This window comes from Corapipo altera, unplaced genomic scaffold (genome assembly GCF_003945725.1).
Source record: "Corapipo altera isolate COAL_440 unplaced genomic scaffold, ASM394572v1 45, whole genome shotgun sequence".
NCBI classification, from domain to species: Eukaryota; Metazoa; Chordata; class Aves; order Passeriformes; family Pipridae; genus Corapipo; species Corapipo altera.
In genome coordinates, this window is record NW_020884877.1 from 14,951,979 (window position 1) to 14,970,707 (window position 18,729).

General features: G+C 36.5%; 1 protein-coding gene across 2 annotated transcripts in view; it reads left to right on the forward strand.

Moving 5' to 3' along the window:
* LRP2 (LDL receptor related protein 2) overlaps nt 1-18,729 on the forward strand; it is a 116,651-nt gene that overhangs the window by 12,770 nt on the left and 85,152 nt on the right. For both annotated transcript variants that reach the window (XM_027636839.1, XM_027636840.1), the window contains exons 2-7: nt 4,667-4,774; nt 6,986-7,108; nt 9,043-9,159; nt 16,434-16,544; nt 16,666-16,779; nt 18,000-18,116. In XM_027636839.1, the coding sequence (XP_027492640.1) occupies nt 4,667-4,774; nt 6,986-7,108; nt 9,043-9,159; nt 16,434-16,544; nt 16,666-16,779; nt 18,000-18,116 (690 nt within the window). The remainder of the gene's footprint in view (nt 1-4,666; nt 4,775-6,985; nt 7,109-9,042; nt 9,160-16,433; nt 16,545-16,665; nt 16,780-17,999; nt 18,117-18,729) is intronic.

The following is an 18,729-nucleotide window of genomic DNA, read 5'->3' on the forward strand; positions in this document are numbered from 1 at the left end:
ATGCCCAGTTTGTTTGCATTTACTTGTTGAAAACCTGAAGATGTATTAAAAGTGGAACTGTTCAGTTGAAAAGATATTGCCTTGAAGAACATTACTCTTTTAAATTAAAAAAAAAACCAAACAAAACTGTTGAGGGAGTTGATTCCTAAAGTGTAAAGTAATTGCAGCAGTGTAAGTTTGATTTTTGAGTGGACAGTTTGAGAGCGGTACAATCTACCCTGGGCTTAATACATTCCTCATTACTTTAAATCCTTCATTCAGGCTTAACTGTTAAAGAAGTGTTAGCAGTTCTCAAAGGTATTGTGAGTACAAGGAAGAGAGAACGAATGAGGGGGTTTGGCCTGTTCTGTGGAGTCAGAATGAACAGTCATGACCCTTAATCTGTGGATGACAAATGTAATTCAAAAGATTTGTAGTCAGAGTTAAAAGTTGAGGGACTTCAAGGTTGAATGGGCAGGTAGAAAATGTATGAAAAAAATAGAAAGGACTAGAACTGTTCAGGAAGGAACTGCAAGGGGTCTAAAGTAATGCAGAGTGGCAAAGAGTAAGGCTGTATTGGCTTCTACTGTAAGTCAAACATAACATCCTGGTTTTGATACAAGATGATTGAATTTAACATTTAATTCTCAAACTAAATATTTCTACAGAAACATTGGCACAAATGAAGCCCAGTGAAGGTTGAGAGGGTGTGGTGGACTGCCTTCCTATTGAAGACTGTAGCCCTATGGGTTAGAGCATTGTGCTGTGAGATGTATGACGCTATTAACCTCTCTCTTCTGCTTGAGTTCCCTATGACTTTGAGTTCCCCGTGACATTGAGTAACATTCATTAGTGTTGGAAAGGTTGACTGTCATCCTCTAATGGCAGAGGGGTTTGTCTTAGGCAGTGGTTTACCATAGGATACTTCATTCATATGCAGGCAGCAATTGTTGCAGAACAGAAGATGAATAGTGCTTGTATTGCATTATTTCCTTTGGTAAAAGATGCATTTACTTTTAATAAACGTTTTGTTTAGTTTGCATTTTGTTCAATCTTTGCTCTGGCAAAATCGCTATCATGTTGCTTTATTCCAGTGGAAAATGATTACCTGACATAATCTTTGTTCAAGCAGCTTTCCCAGAGCTAGTAATGTAAGACCTTGTTTTAACCTGAGCAACTTCTGATTCTTAAACATCCACTCAGAATCTCTTACAGAAGAATCCCAGACACAGAGAACAATGGAAAGTCTAATGAACACAGTTAGTGTAAGGCCAAAGATAGTAAGTGTAGGAAGAAGTTTAGAAATAAGGCTTTGGGCTATATTTTTGCAGTGATGGTTCTGATCTTTGATTTGCATTTTTCAGTATTAGACTGGCTTATATTAAATATTATCTCATATATTTGTTATAGCCTTGGTATCTTCCTGAATATTGAGCAGTTGAAACAGATCTTACCTTTCCAAATTATTTTTGTTAATGCCCAGAGATTCTTCATGTATATTCTGGTGTCATTCCTAAGGTCTGCCATGCATTTTAGCCTGTATTTTACTAGTGCTTTAATGACAGTGAGAATTATGGTAATAGTAGAGCAACACCAAAAATTCAGTCATTTCTGAAATTCGGACTTTCAAAAATCACTCAAAATCTTTTCTATTAGCAAATTTTAAGCATGACAGTGAAGACTGATTATTTTATTGCTGGTTTTTAAACTCGGTGGTTATTTCCTTCAGCAATCTTGCTAACAGCATTCTGTTTGCCTAAAAGAAGTGTCTGGTTTTATCAGCATTTGTCAGAGTAAATCTGAATTTCCATGTAAATTAGGTCATTAGTATTAATTTTTATCAATATCTGACTGATTAATGAGCTGTCTTACCATAAAAAAACCCAAAACACAAAAACTCTTATGAAAAGGAAAACCTTCAAAAAAATTACTAATGACTAAATAGTGAGCGAATTGAGGCTTCAAATAACATCCATAAACAAGCTAATATCCGTGTTCTTCTGACAGTCCCCACTCTTGCTGAAACCCAGGTGCTGCAGGCTCATGTTGCATAGCATATACCAAACCTGGTTATTGCTGACATGGTTATTTTTCTTTCATTCTGGGTATTTCTCCTGGGTATTTGGAGGAGTAATTTTGTAATCATGCATTCTTCTCCTGATTACTTTCTCCTTTATCAAAGTTAGAATTGTTTTTGACCACAGTTGAAGCATAAGCTTTTTAGAACCTTTGTGAGAAGTGCCCTTGATATTTTTGCTTCTTTCATATTAATTGTTTTCAAAGATTGTCTCTTTAATGAATTTACATAATTATCTGCTATGTCATTTTCTTTGTTCTAAAGATAATATAAAACAGTGGTGAGTATCAGTCTTTCATATTTTTATAGGTATTTCAGAGCTCTTTGCCTTCAGTTATAAGTAAGTGTAGAAGATAACACTGTAAAGCCTAATGCCATAATTAAATGAGTTATAACAGTTCTGCTGAAGAATTGTATAATGGACATTGATACAACACTTACTATATGTAGGTGTGAGCAACTTAAACTATGATTCTGCAAAGTATTACAGAGTGTAGCAGAACTGTGTGTTTCTCAGGTTTTGTGTTAACATTCAGTTACCATTTCTCATACTGTACAAAGACTGCTGTGTTTATAATGCTTTTAAAAAAGTTTATCAGTGTTATCTTCTCATTTTAATCACTAGAAGGGTATGTTTAACTACAGGAACTTAATACAAGCTAGGCAAAATAAATTGCCAGTGTTGTACATAGTGCTTGAATTTTTTTTAGCTAATTATTATTTAGAAATAATGTACAAATTACTCATATTGATTGCTTATAAGCATGTGTTTAATTAAAAATTCTAATCATGTGGATGCAGATTTAATTCTCTATTGTAACTTCTTAAGCAAGTGACTATGAATATTCCAGTAGTTTTGAAAACAATAATATATTAAATATACAAGCAGATTTAGTGTTTGCTTTGCTTAGTAATTGCAACTGATAAATGGTGGTTTATGTGTTTTGTTTATTAGAGCTTTAACTGCTAATCTTATATGAAAATATTGCTTTGTAGGGCAAAATTCAGGGAGAGGGCCTGGGATTCCAGAGTGAACTTGTACATTCCTTCAGGGCATTTTTGCAAGGGAGGTTGTTGTGTTTTAAAGGTAGTTGATAAGAGACCTGCACCACCAACCCCAGACCTGCACCACCAACCACCATCATGCATTAGTCTATAGAAGGTATTTGGGTGAACATACTCCTGTACCACTCCGTACCACCATTTATCCAAGTGAAATTTTTGACCATTTGCAGGATACATTATAAATCAGGATGTCACTACCAGACAATCAGATTTGAACATTCCTTGCATAAAGTAGCTTGCCTATATCCCTTAGGAATACATCACTTAACTGTGTTTATGTGACAGTGTTGATATGCCTGGTTTTACATGAAAGTTAGGGTAGGGTGTTATTTATGTCATCACAAATTCATGAAGTAGGTGGTTGTGCTTTATATATACTGAGGTTATCTTCTCCGGACAAATCATTCAGAATAATTGAAAGATGTAGTTTTATCTTATGGCTGTTAATTAAATCAGGAAACAGGACTTTTTTTTTCTTCAGAGTTGGACTTTGCTACTACCTCAGGTTTTTTCAGTGTTCCCTTCTCTGAGGTGCTGACAACAGATTAACATGAAACAGAGCACTGTTGAACCTAATTATGTTATAGCTCATTGTTTTGGGGACCTATAAAACTGTTCACTCCCTTTTTATGAGGCCATAGTCACAATGAAAGGCCATAAACAGTGCCTTTTCTCTTTCCTATGGGACTGGAGATTTCATTAGTTGACTAATAAAGGCCTGATCGAGCTGCATTTACACCTGGGAATGAATGCTTCTTTATCAGGTCTTAATCCTTAGTAGGTCAAGCAGGAGGGAATGACAGCAGGACAGCTTTTGATCAGCCATAAATTGGCTGAAAGCTTTAATTTTTTAAAAATTATTTGCTATTCAGATCTTGACTGGAGAGAGACATGCTTCCTTGTACTTCAGAGAAAAGATTTTAAATATGTGGACATTATTAAAAAACAAAACAAACCTGAGATCTTTCTACACTTTCAAGCATTTACTGCTGAAACAAGATTTCTACATTAGCTAAAAGGATTATTATTATTATTATTATTATTTTAAAATCCTCATAGACTTTGGAGACCACTAATGTTTGACATTTTTAGTCCTTAGAATTAACGTGCAAAATTATTCCCTACCTTTATTTAAAGTCTATACTGCTTGGGAATTTAACATTGATACATTCCTGCTGAATAGGTTTCTGTAGTGTAGGTGCTCCTCTGAGAGTTGTTTAGGTTAATTTTCCTTTTTTAAAATTGTTTTCATTTTGTTTATGTAATATAAAAATGTAAAAATTATTGAAATTTTCTAACAATGTAGTTGGGAATGTCCTGTAATGTTTAGAGATGGTTATTTACTTTTTTTGTTTGACTGGGTGTATAGAGATCTTTTTTATCTATGTACTTTTTAATATTTTTTGTATTATTGTAATATCATTTTCTCTCCTTTCTGTGCCACAAGGCAATGGATAGATTACAGTTGTTTAACGGGAATGAACATCACTGTCTGTGTTTATGTGCCTGTGCTGCTAACCTGCTCGTTACTCTGTTTTACCACAGGATGTGAGCGGGGGCAGTTTCGCTGTGGGAATGGCCGCTGTATTCCTGCAGATTGGAGGTGTGATGGGGCCAGAGACTGCTCGGATGACACAGATGAAGCTGGTTGCCGTAAGTGAAACAAATACAGAGCAACTTTTTTGTAATATAATTAATAAGATCCCAATGTACATGGGGCTCAAGAATGAATATTGAAGAGGGAGAAAACTCGTTGTCTTGAGATACTGCGGAATCTCTTTGAGTCATATGTAATGAGTTTATTTGCTTTGGTAGTCAGAAAATCAAGTACTGCTCAGCTTCTAACATGACTTAATCTTTTTTTAAAAATCTGACTGTCCAATAATGCAATTTCATTTTGTGACTAACGTTCTAAGTAGATGTAGAAATGTATTGTATTCTATTACTGCAGTAATCCTGAATATTGCATGTGTACACAGCTATATCAGCATCACTTGTGGTCCAAATCTTTGGATTTTTCAAGCCCTGGAAAACAAACTCTGCCTACTGCACCTAAAGTAGAGTTGTGCTTAGCTGTCTAGAGTTGGCTGTGCTGTGCCAGCAGCTCAGGGACAATTGTATTCATATGGACTGTAATATCCATGCACAAAGATTCTCTCAAGCTAAATGGAAAAGCCGTGAAGATGAAGAATTTTCTTCCATAGTCTATTTTCAGGAACTCACCTGCATTTTATCTTCTTGGATACAGTGTTTTTTGAAGTCTTGTGTGTTGGTGCAGTTATCAACCCACTTACAGGTTAGGCTAGTTTTTGCCCCTCAGCTGATGGGGAGTAAGGAAGACTAATTTATGTCAGTTCTTTTCACATTGTATTATTTTTTTGGTACTTGACCCATATAATAATTGGAGGTCATTGACATGGCTTGGCAGTCTGATTTGTTGCATAGCACTTTAGTTAGCTTAAAAAAAGCAGTGCAGTTCTGGGTGAAGAATGCCTTTAAACTGGCAAAACAAAATGGTGTTGTCCTATAGCTTTTTTTTTTCTTTCTAGCTGTTTCAACTAGACATAATATTATGTTTCAACTTAGTTCTGAACTGCAACTGAATAGAAGTCACTGGGCTTTGAAAAAGGAGTGGATAAAATTCATCTTGACTTTGTGAAAGATAAAAAAAAACCAAACAAAAAAACCAACAAAAATCAGGACCCTTACTACATTTGTCATAGTTATAAACATGAAATTTTTCTCATTTTAATACATGTGAAGAATTAGGAAGACGAAAATTAAACTTTTCAATTTTTTTCAGTTAATTGTGCTTCTAAAAACAGTATGTTAATGTGCCATAGGTAGTAGGGCACATCAGGTGTAGCAAGATAGTTTTAAATTGTTTAAAACTGGTCTGAGATTAAAATCATATTAAAAGATTATTCTTTGGTTCCCAAAGCAGGAATTAAAAAAGTATGCAAGAAGTATATGTCTAGTATGTGAACTATTTTATCCCTCCAATTAGTTTACCTTTAATGTTATTTTGTTCTTTGCAACTCTAAATCTACAAATTTTCTCCCTTGATGCTTTGGTTACATTGAATGTGCTTATACATCATCCCATGAGCACAAAGTGTTTCTAGTTGACCTTGCACAACTGCAAAAACATGATCCTGAGAAAAAAAGATGGTTAAGACCAAGTTCCTGTCTACTGGACTGTGTTGTGCTAGTGATTCTTCCCAGGAATATTAACTAGGGACAGAGTAAGCTGTAATACAGTTTCAAACATTTATTTTGATCTTTCTCTTTGATGGGTTCCTTGTTGTTTGTCTATTTGAAAAGTACGGGGTGGAGCTGGGACAATAATTCAGATTGTTCTGACCTGGCCCTCACTCTTTCCTCATGAATTCACAGGGAAGAATCACAAACTTGTCTTGAAAGGCCTTTTTCCTACCAGGGATAGAGCACCTGAGGTGGAGTGACAGCAATTGAACAGACCCGTGTGAGACTAGGGAGGCCAGTGTGACTCCATAGATTACTGGAAAAAAAAAGGGGCTCTGCTAGAGGGCAGTTTAGAACCTGAACCTCTTTGGGGCCTGCCTTCTAGAGGAGCCTGGGTTCTAGGGGAGGATATAAAGCTGAACATTCCTGTGCAGGAGTTCACTAAGCTGAGTTTTGCCTTTGAACATCCTTTTGCTGGTCCCCTTTCCCCTCTCGAGTGTATCTGTTTTCTTTGATCTGTTAAATGCTTCATGTGTTTTGTAGAACTTAAAGTTCATCAATACTTGAACCTTAAGCCTTCTTTTCCCTTATGCAATTATTTTCTCTGAAAGTGCTTTCCCAGGTGTCTGTGAAATGACAGTTTTTTCTTTGCTTACACCAGCCCAACCTACCTGTGAGGGAAATCAGTTTCAGTGTCAGACTGACGGCGAATGTATTCCACAGTCATGGGTTTGTGATGATGAGGAAGACTGTGAAGATGGCTCAGATGAGCATCAACAATGTCGTAAGTATTTTAAGTTTAATGTTATACTAGCTTTGTGAAATAAGGTAATTTACATAGCATCACATTGAGAACATACGCAAACAAGCCTGCTTTAAGTACTGAAGAGTCTCTAAAGTGTTTCTAGAAATTAAATGATCTGAAGTCTGAAGTAGATAGAATACAGAAAATATGTCCAAAAAGACACCTCCAGATATTGAAATCTGAAAATTACTGATGTTTCAGTTAATTAAAAAAAGAAAAATAAACAGTGTATATTAGTTTTACACTTGATACAAAATTTAGTAGTTTTAAAAACAGTGAAATAGACATAATACTATGATGTCTGCTCTATCTGTTATCTAACAAAATTCACACTGGCATCTTAGAACTATATATAAAAAAACCTGAGAATGATTATTGCACCAAATTACATTCTCTGCATTATTGCATAAGATGGAGTGTTCTGAAGAACTGGTTTCCTTCTACTTCTAGTATTAGAAGTTACTTTAATTGATGTAGATAAGATTAATTTATTTTCATTTTGATTCTATGTATAATTTTTTTAATAATTTCTTTAAACTGAACAGCTGTGGAGCAACTCACCAACTCCTGGGGAGGTTCAAAGTTTTAAGTTTGGAAGGATTTTGCTCACATACTTGGTTTGTGCTTTTATATCTTGATACTTGTTCCCGCTGAGGATGGAAAAATTTGAATGAAAGTTAACTGCCTTTTGCTCCTCTCTTCCTCTGAGAAGGTGTCAGCACAACTGCTGGTTATGTTTTAACTAAGGAATCTGTAGATACAAAATGCAAAATGAGCAACAACTCTGAGTTTGACTTTTGAACTAGGTCACTGTAACATTGTTCTCCATGTACTAGTTAATCATGAGTGTTAGTAACTACACAGTGGCACTGTGCTGCTGCCATTTTTGAGTAATCTCCTGGTATTTGTCCTTGTTCTTCTAAAGGAACTTTTTATCTCTGTGTTTGGGAAACCTAGAGGAGCTTTTCCTCCTTGAAGTGTTAAAAATTTTTCCTGAGAAAACTAGCTGACAGCTCTGGAAGTCATATGTGCAGAATTAAAACAAATTGTTTTACTTTGCTGTCTTGCTCTTGTTTTTCCTCATGACCCTAGTATCCCAGTAGCTGATCTTACTTTGAGAACACTGCTGACAGAAGGTGGCATAGAGAGCCCCTGTAGAGCAGCAGATGCCCAAATACCAGTGTATAGACTGGGATGATGTTGAGATATAGCATGAGTTTGAAGGAAACATTTGCAGGTGGCAGAGGGAAGGAAAAGTTTGCTGTAAGTTTGCCCTTCAGCTATACCTTCACATGTTCAATTACTTTGCCTAAAAAGAACTGAAAGTTTAATTTAACTGTAGTGGAATCAAGGTGGAATTGAACAATTTTACGTGGTTGCTTTTCACTGACACCTGTCATCGTAAGACTGTCATAATCATTCTTGATCCTCTCTTAGTTATAAATGTAAACAGTTTATATCTGTTGAGGCCCTGGCTGTATTAGAAAGCAGTGCCTTGCCTTCACCTCTGCTGTGTTTTATGTTGTGACATTCTGATCGACCAAATAACTTAGTTACTGACAGATTTTGACCCAGTAAATAAAATAATGGAGAAAACTTTAAATCAGTGAAAATTAGTAATTTAATGTTTTTGGCAGAACAATTGTAGGGAGGTAATTTTTAACCTAGGGGTCAGCTCCTTCTGTGAGAAAAGCAGTGAACTTGCTGACTTACAGAAGGCCTCACAGAGCTATCCTATCTGCCATGTACTTGTCAAATGTTCTTCAGTCTCCCTGAAATATCAGTACACGAGAGGAGAAAGTGCTGATATTTATGAGAAAGATTAAGTAGTTAAAGAGGAAGAAGGATAATGCTTTTCTTCATAAAAAGTCTTGGTTGATGGAAAAGACTGATGGAGTGCCTGTTTCTTGCAGCGGGAAGGACGTGCTCAAGTGAGCAGTTCACGTGTTCAAATGGACAGTGTGTCCCGAGCACATACTGGTGCGATCGAGTAGAGGACTGCATTGATGGAACAGATGAAAGAGCCTGCCGTGAGTCTTAACTCTTAGCATGAGATCTGGTTTCATCTCATCTCTCTGGCATTTTAATAAATTTGTAAGATTAAAGGGCCTGTTGATAGACAAGATGACCACAATATGCTTCTTGTTACAAGAGTTTCATTTCAGATTCTCTTGTGTATTGAAACTGGTGTAGTGATACAGATCCTTTGTCGCAGAACTCAAATGCAAACTACCACCACAGGATTGGGGCTTCTTGTTTCTCATCATTTGAAAGATAATTATTACTGCATTGGAAAAAAGTAACCATATTTAATTGACTTATAGCTTTGGGACATTCAGGGCTAACTTTGCCAAATTTTTTCATATTTTTTTCCTGCTTCTTGTGAAATCAGTAGTAGTTATAACCTGTGTAGAAAATCAGAATTTGACTCCAAATCACTTTTTTGAGAAACTTTCACCCTTTCAAAAGCATTTGTATTCTAGACTGCAGCTTCCTGTGGAGATGACTTGGTCATACTGTATTCAGACAAGTTGTTTATATTGTGCCAACAACATGTAGATGGACAAGTAGTTTTTTTCGATCTAACTTCCCCAGAATTGAGTTGGCCTGACTGGTGACAGTCTCCCTAGATCCTGGCCTAGGTTGAATACTGATGGAAAGGAAAGCTGGCCACAGAATAGAGACAAGAAATGTTTTTGTCTAATATGTACACAACAGTGTGTAACAACATGTCTGTTCATTGTTAGGACTAAGGACAACATTCACACCCCCTGAGTGATATCTAACACATAAGCTGCTATTCCAGCTGTTAGAACTTAGTGTGCCTTTGGGAAAAAGACATAACTGTATAGTTCGCTCAGAACTAGACCCACGATGGGAGGTGAGGGAAAGAGGATAGGATGCTAAGGGATGGATAAGAGAGCAAGAAATAAAATGTTGTTAATGCTGAGCTTAGAGGAAAAAAGGGCATGTGCACATGCTGTGTAAAGGAAAACTAGAGTATTGCGTGGTCAGCCAACTGCTAGTGTGTTTTATCCCTGACTCACAAGTGACTAAAAGGTACACTATGTAGATTGAAAAGTGATTTAGAACTATATGGTAGTCTGGAATAAAATGTTGCTGCGTCATCCAGCTTGGAACTTATTATGTGGTAGACCCACAGCCAGTTCTGAAGTCATCAACACAAATGGCTAAAAGCTAAGATTCCAAGTACCCCATATCATTGCTGGAAGAATATCTTTTGTAGATTAGTATTTTTTTCTCTCAAAGTTTAGAGAAGAAAAGAGATTGGTAACTTCGTTTAACAAATCTCTGACACATTAAAAAAAATCCTGAAGAAAAGATATTTGTTTAAAAAGTGCACTATCTGTGATAAAAAAGGGGAACTGCTGAACGTCTCTGAGAAACCTGTGAGTAGTCATTGAATAGAGTGTGGAGCACTCAGATGCCACAGTGTGATTGTTATAATGCAGTAAACCTATGGCAGGCTGGGAGTGGACTCCTAAGTGTAGTAGTTTTTAAGACTGGAAGCTGCTGTGATGTTTGAAAATTGAAATGCATATTTTATTTCATTCTCATCTAAGTAAATTAAAAAGGCAGTTAGGAAGGAGCCCTCTAGATATGTTAATAGTAGCACTCTACTCGTGTGTGGGAACCCACTGCATCATTGCTGCATCAGCCAGTAGGCCCCTGTGACTGTTGTGAAGGCAGCATATTTAGCCCCAGGGAGAGGGACTGCCTCCTATCATTCAGCAGCCTCTACTCTGGTTTATTAGGCTATGTGTTGACAGTCCCTCTAAGACAGAAGAATGACTGTGACTTGGAACACTGAAAGTAGCTGTGTTGGACTAGTTTAAAGAAATGTGACAGTGCTGAAGACAAGAGGATCAAGAAGAATGTAATGACAAGACCCTTGAGGAAGGCTGGTTAATTTTATTGCCTTTTTTTCTTTGCAAGGCCTGGAACTTTAAACTTTAAACAGAAGCCATAACATAGGATTAACATTTTGGTGATTTTATGATTAACTGTACAGTAGGGATTAGTGTAAGTGTTCGATTTTTGCAGCAGATTCTAATACTTGCTTTGACTGTTATTTTTCCCCACTGTTTAGTCCATTTCCTTTTCCACAGTATCTGATATAAACAAATATAAGAGGAATATTACTATTTTAGCCTTTTTATTTGTCATTAGTTTTTCCTTATTTAATATGTACTAAAGGATTTCATAAATACAAATGAATCATCCTTGAAGAACAAAAGAAAAAAGCTATTTATAATTGATTCTGTTATTTCATGGAGCATAACAAAATGCAAACGTATGTCCATTTACTTATGCCTTGCATTCACTGATCTGTCCTGAAGCAGATTTAGATTGTAAAGAAGATAAAGTTTTGTTGCTGAATAGGTTACATTATTTAAGAAACTAGTCAAATGCAAAATGTCACCAATATAAAGTAACTCTGCAATTAAACTTGTAAAAAAATAGAACAAAGGAATTCAGAGCCCTAGTCCATTTTACTGCTAATAGGATTAACAGCAAGGGAAAACTGCCCATGCAGAGGCTAAGATAAACATCAGAACAATGTTTCAGCTACAGGTCATTTAATTAGTGCATTGAAGCTGTTTTAATTTCATAAAATTGTGGGGCTTAATTTTCTTTAAATACATGTATCAGGCTGGTTTTCTAGCTTTTAAAAATAGTCAGCAGCTAGCAAATATTTTAATTTTAAAACTTTAGAAACATAAAATGAAATGGGAGACTATTTGGGATAGCAAATACTTTTTGGGAGTAAGTAGTCAATACTGGTGTCATTTTTCTGTGTTACATACTTTATTTCTCTCAATTTAAGGTAGAATTCTCTCTCCTGCCTCAGCTTCGTAGTTGAAAAATGAAAATCCCAGCCCTGTCCATTTTGCTTTGCTGTGACTGACAGAATAATGTATCCTTCCTGGATACAGCTCTGGCAGCTGAGCACTGCTCTGACGCTGTGAGGGAGGAAGGGGAAGTATGTTAAAGACATGTTGTTTGAGGCTGATGGGCTGAGTGTGAGCCTAGAGACTCTATATTTTTGATTCTAATTTTCATGTTGAGTTGCTGCCATAGGTCAACTGTCAAACCTGTTACTTTTTGCCTCTTGTTTGCTGTGCTAAATAGCTGTTGTGGTCAGGAAGTAGGCAGCCAGCTCTGGGATTAATTTGCGGAGATCAGGGTGAAAGTGAACAGAGATCAAGAACCGAAGAAATCATAGGGGATGTAGTCCAAGAAAGAAGAAAAGGGCCATGGCCTTTTTTCCTACAGGGAAGTAGCAAAACTGGTTCATGGTAAGAAAGACAACCAAAGACTAGAGTGTCAGGGATCAAAATCAGGAACTAAGGCCAGGAATGAGAGCCTAGTCAGTCTACCAGCTCTGAAAGCACCTCTGCTATGAACACAGCTTAGCATCATCTAGCTCACAGGATTCTTGGACTTAGAGTAAGTCCTCCTCCTGGTGTCTCCAATAGTCCGTGAGCTGTCTGGGCAGTGTTTTGCTGCCTGTGAGGTGGTGACTCATGGCAGTGAGTCAAAGGGATTTAATTAATTTTATTTTGCAAAATGTTTTGGAATCTTGCTGCAATAAAAGACACTTGTAAGTAGGAAATTGCCGTTTATTATTGGTTTTTTATTTCTCCTACTTGTAACATGGATTAGGATTACAGAAGGTTACACTTCCTGACTATGTGACAGAAATTAGCTTCTGCTGAATCAAAAACCATTTGCAACTGTTTCCTGTTGCTGTTTTCCTGTGGATTTATTTCCAGCTTGCAGAACAAAAGTGTTAGACAGAAAGCAAAATAATGTAGGTTTAGCAAGTCCTGTGACATAGGTTTCAAGCATCTTCCACGGGTCAATGGAAACATACAATTTCAAAGGGTTTTGCAGCTGTTGCCCCCAAACAGTTAAAAGGAACAAGGTGCCTCGTCTGTCACTTGTGCTGGCGTTTGCCAGTTTGTGTTTTGCAACTGAAGTGCTGGCATACCTGGGGAGACAAATTGTGTAGAAATATTTTGGCTAAGAAAGAGATGCCTGAGAGAAAGGGAGAGAAAGAAGAGCTCTCTTTCTTCCTGAGCATTGGGAATGAACATAGGGGAAAATAGTTTCCTTCTGTTTTCACATATTGTCTTCTAGGAATTGTGATGACTAGGGAAATGGTTTTTCTTTTTAGTTTTCTGTAAAATTATCCACAGGTTCTTGGGAGGAAAAGATAAAGGAAACAATTTCATGTTGGAGGCTCTTGACCATTAAAAGCAAGGTGAAAGAAAAGTGTTTATATTTTTTCTGTCCCTTCACTTTTAATGCCATGTTCAGTCTTATACTGTCGCCTTTCACTCTCTCCTCTTGTACAGCTGTATTCTCAGACCTCCTTGGGTGCAAACTACCTACCTTGTTGTCCTTTTAACTCAGAACTTTATCCTTCCTTTTTAGCTCTTTCCAATTCAACTGTCACCAACACAGAAAAAAAGAAGTTCAGTTCCCTGGAAGAGAACCCTTTCAGGTCACTCACAGAGCACAGAGACTTTCCATGTGCCCCCTACAACAGAGGCAGTATCATCAGTTTCTCTGATTGGCGTCAGTTCTTGCATAGCAGTGGGCTTTTTATACTCAAATGAATCGATCTTGAATTGGGTGCGTGCAGAGAAACCTTAGTTTAAATAAAAATTCAAATAAAAGCTAGGAAATGTTTATTGTGCAAGCCCCAAAGCAGTGTAAGAGCATGTAAGAGCTCCCCACTTAAATTCAAAATGTCATGATAATCAGTTTCCAGACTTTGTTTGCTAAAGAGCTTTTCATTAAGCTAAATTGTATAGGTCTTCTGGTTTAGGGAGTTCATCCCATTCCTACCCTCCTCACTGCTAAGGTTCAGATTCTTTTTTTCCTTTTAAGAAGTTCCCATTTGGTGATAGGAATAGAAGAATTAAGCTCAGTCATTGCTGATACTTTCAAAATTTTGGAGAGAAAGAAAGGGAGTTTAAGTTCAGTTTTTTTGCAGTTGAAGGACAGACATTCCTTTGTTTTCAGATATCCTAGGAGTGTTATGAAGTTCTGTTTTGGCTTCCTTCAGTCTCTCAGCATTGACACCACAAACACAGTGCCATAGGTGCATCTTGTGTGTGATTTCCACAGGGGCCTTAGCTAGACACCATTGGAAAGTGGTTCGCCCTCACAGAAGCCAGCATTTCTTGCTTAATTCTTTTACCTTTGCTACTTCTCCTCACATAAAAATAACCCAGCTACTGTGGAACTGTCCTGATGACACAGATGCTCCTGAAACCTACAGTGCATTGGCTACAGCCTTTGGTGTAGCTCACAACTTTGCCATTATTCATGAGGATTAGTTCTTAATGCCCAAAATAATTAAAACCATTTTATTAAAATAATGTGCTATAAGGTACAAAGAGTACAATGTACAATGCATAATGCAGTGAAAAATATCTTTCAGATCAGTGAGCAGGCTGTGATCAGAACTATAATTTACTAAGCTCTGCCTTTTGACAGAGGATTGGGAATGGGATTACCTGTACAGAATTTAAAAATTAAATTAATCTCTATTGGGTTTTTCAAAGAATATTCTTGCTTGTGCAAGTACAATTAAAATAAAGAATCTGTATGCCAAGTTGATTTGAAAAGAAAATAAGGAAAAAGAAGCATTTGTTCACATTTTGGTAAACCACCAATTTAGTCAGAATGTATATTTTCAAATGTCTTCAAAACATCTTTATTTATTGTTCTGTTTGATATTTTTACGATGATTTGCATTTATACAATACACTAGATTATATAACATAATAAAGATTTTTCCAGGCTGAGGACATTGCCAGGCTTGTTGCTGGAGAGAAGATCTTGACAATGTCTTCCTTCTTCTAAGGGAGTTTAATATAAGCTTGAGAAAATCTTATTACTGACTAGATCCTTAGTTTGCCTGGGCATTCTTGAAGAAGCAGGTGCTTCAAGGCAATGGGTTCAGCTGTCTATTTGCTTGACATTTAGTCCATCAGAAATGGCACAGAACAGTATTTCTGTGGCATATGAAGAAAAATGGAGAAAATCACAAAGCTATCCAATATAAATCCCTTAGAAGCTTTTCTGCTTCAGTGCAGTTACAAGCACATACCTTGTATTCTTCTTTTTCTTCAATGTGCCCTGTAATACTTACAGTATTCTTATACTGCCATAGCTGTTTCCTCTGGGAACTAACACCAGAAGGCCACAGGTAGTATGTTTTGAATTCCAAGGGTATGAACGAAAATGTGCCTAGGTGAGATCCTGCTCCATCTGCTTTATTAACTCTCAGGGAAGTAAAATGGGATAAGAATTCTAACTGAAAATCTAAAAGGTACAAAATGTAGTTTGGCTCTTCTCTGTCTTGAGTTCATTTATCTTCTGTATAAAGACAAGGGTTCAATAAAACTCACTTCTAAAATCAGCAATTATTTGCTTTCATACTTACCATTTGGCCAAAATAATTAATTTTTGTGTATATGGCAATGAGCTCAACTATGAGCTCATTTTCTCCCACTCAGCTCTACCATGTGCCTATGCTTAATTTGTTAGATAGTTCCACTGAACTCACTGACTACTTGCATAAAGAAGTATTTTCAGAATTGGTTTTGTTTCAGATAATGCCTTGTATTGGCCTGTAGGTCATCTACATAAGTAGAACATGAAAAAACTGAAAAATCATTATTTCTGCAGAATCTGTTTTCTTTTCTGAAGGAGAAAAGCAAGTAATAAAAAAGAGAGGTCCTAACATTGACCATGGACCATGGAAGTTTAGTATCCTTGGCTTATTTAGAACAAAACCATAAACCCCTGAAATTCCTGAGTTTGAGAATTCATAACATTCTAAGTGGACCTAGGAACTGTAAATTTCTGGAATTCCTTTGCAATTTAAACACTTTTATAAAGCTCAAGAAAGTGTAAAACAGAGATACCAATAAATTAAGCAAATGTTCACTGCTTGCTCTCTTGTTGTGTTGCATTGTTTTCTATCATATTGTGAACTGTTTGGGTTGCAAATCTTATTGGGATGTGGGAGGGCATCTAATTTTTCCCTTGTTGCTTGCAAGGTTTTGTAGCATCTGCCTAGAGGATATTTTTTGAATATCTGTTGGGGAAGAGAGTAAAGGGATTGTTAGTCAGTACTAGTATAGGAAGTTTTGTATTACCTTTTTGTTTTCCTTTAAATCAAGATATTCTGTTGACACTGAATGTGTATGACTCATTAGAGTCTAACATTCATGCTAATACTGAAGGATTTTTATTGTAGACTACCCAAGATGCGAACAGTTATCATGTGCAAATGGAGCATGTTTTAATGCAAGCCAGCGATGTGATGGCAAGGTTGATTGCAGAGATTCTTCTGATGAAGCTAATTGCAGTAAGTACCGTGTGCAGAGTGATCCCAAACAAATATGCTTTATAGACCTCCTTTTAGAGTTAAAGACTATAGTTTTCTGACAGATTTTCTTTATGTCTTTCTGTGCTATAATGTCTTTCAGCCCATGGCTGTACCAGCACGCAGTTTCAGTGTGCTAATGGAGAATGCATCCCTCGAGCCTTCATCTGTGACCATGATGATGACTGTGGAGACAGGAGTGATGAAAACTCTTGCAGTATGTTTTGAGTTTTTTTTCAGTTTCTTTAACTGTTTTACTGAGAACTGGTTCAAGCAAATAGCAGGAAGTAGATTGCTTGGCTATACAGCCATCAAAAGCTAGTCACTTTTCTACAATGACTTTGTTGTATAGAAAGATCAAAATTGCAGTACTACTTTGATATACTTTTTTCAGGTTGTCTTTGCTGCTAAGTCCCTGGGTGTATGGTTAACTATTCGAATTTTCTGGATTCAGTGACAGTTTGCTTCTTAATACATACAGTTTCACTTCTTCATTCTGTTGTCATATTCTTAATTTCAGCATGACCCAGAAATAATTCCTTTGCTCTGAAATCTCAATTAGCTGCAGCATGCTATTGTTTTTTGTCCAGATTGATTTGACTCTTTTCACATTTTTATTTTCTGATAGATGGAATGAATATTCTAGAATTATTCCTAGTGACTATAATGTACAACTTTACGGACTGATAACTGTACAGATACTTGTCCTTGAGATGTTCATGTGAGGTCTTCAATTGACTGCTCCATTTCTGGAAATTTCTTGCTCATTCTTTTCTTCACGATCAGGGTATCCTAAAATACTACATCTCCAGCCAGAATCATGGCTGTGCAGATATCACTTGTGTGAGCTATATAGAAAGGTCCCCCACTGCTTATAGGATCTAAGTTAGTTTTCTATTTTGTTTTGCGGGAAGGTCACATGTTATCATTTAGTTGCTCTGTGCTACCAAGGGCATCACACCAGTGTAATCCCATGCCACCTGCTTCCCCACCCCCCCCCAAATATTTCTCTTTTATGTCTTTGGCAATGCTTGTCCTTTGTCCTTTGGAGTACCCATAAATGTTTCTGAACTCTTAGCATAGAAGGCTTTGACATAAATGCTCAATTTTTTTTTAACTCTGAAGGCATACAGATATTTTACCTCCTGAAGTCTTGAGTATCATCATGTCTGCTTTCAGGAACCTTGCTAATAAGGTGTTCCGCATCTAGTTGCACAATTAATTGATAAATTTAGCCTTCCCTTTTATTACTGTAAAGACTTAGAGCAGAATGAAGTTCACATCTACAACTAGAACAAACCAACAGTGTTTGCAATATATACTACCTCAGTTTTTCAGGAGGTATTATAAATGACTGTTCACTGCTGAGACAGTATTGCTATTTTTAACCCTTTAACCACTTAGAACAGTTAGATTTTCTCATGTTTCTTTCCTTAGCTTATGCAACTTGCAGAGGCAACTTCTTCACTTGCCCGAGTGGCCGCTGCATTCATCAGAGCTGGATATGCGATGGAGATGATGACTGTGAAGATAATGAAGATGAAAGAGGATGTGGTACATGCTATTACTAACTTCTAATGGTATTTTCAGAGGAAGACCACACTAAGCTACATCCTTGAAATTTTGACCAATCAAGATGTTCTCAATACATTTTATTTCTGTTAAAACCTTAGAATTATATCTTAATTGTTTCTTCTTTTTTTTACTTATGCAGTATTTTTACTGCTGTGTGTGTGAGAATTATTGTTGTGATACTGAGTATGATACTAACTAAGTTTAACATATAGCAATATCTCCTTTTTTACTTTTATGTATTCTCTTTTGTATTTTGTTTTGGTCTTCCTATCTGTGGAGATTTTTCAGGTCATCCCTAAGGGGACATGAAGCATCTAGTAACCAAAAGTAACTGATTGAAAATGAAAGTAACTCAGTTTCTGCCAAGATTTGTTGTGTGAGAAACAGAAACTTTTTAATGAATGAATGTTCTTTTTCATTGGCTTTTTCTATGATGAGCATTATTCTCTGTATCCAGACAGCATTTGTGTGTTTTGAGACCATAAAACTATAGTTCCACTTCTGGTGCAACAGTTAGTTTAAAGCTAAATGGTTTTACTGTTTCTAACAAAACAGAAAACTAAAAGGATTCATGTGTTGTCTGCACAAGTAT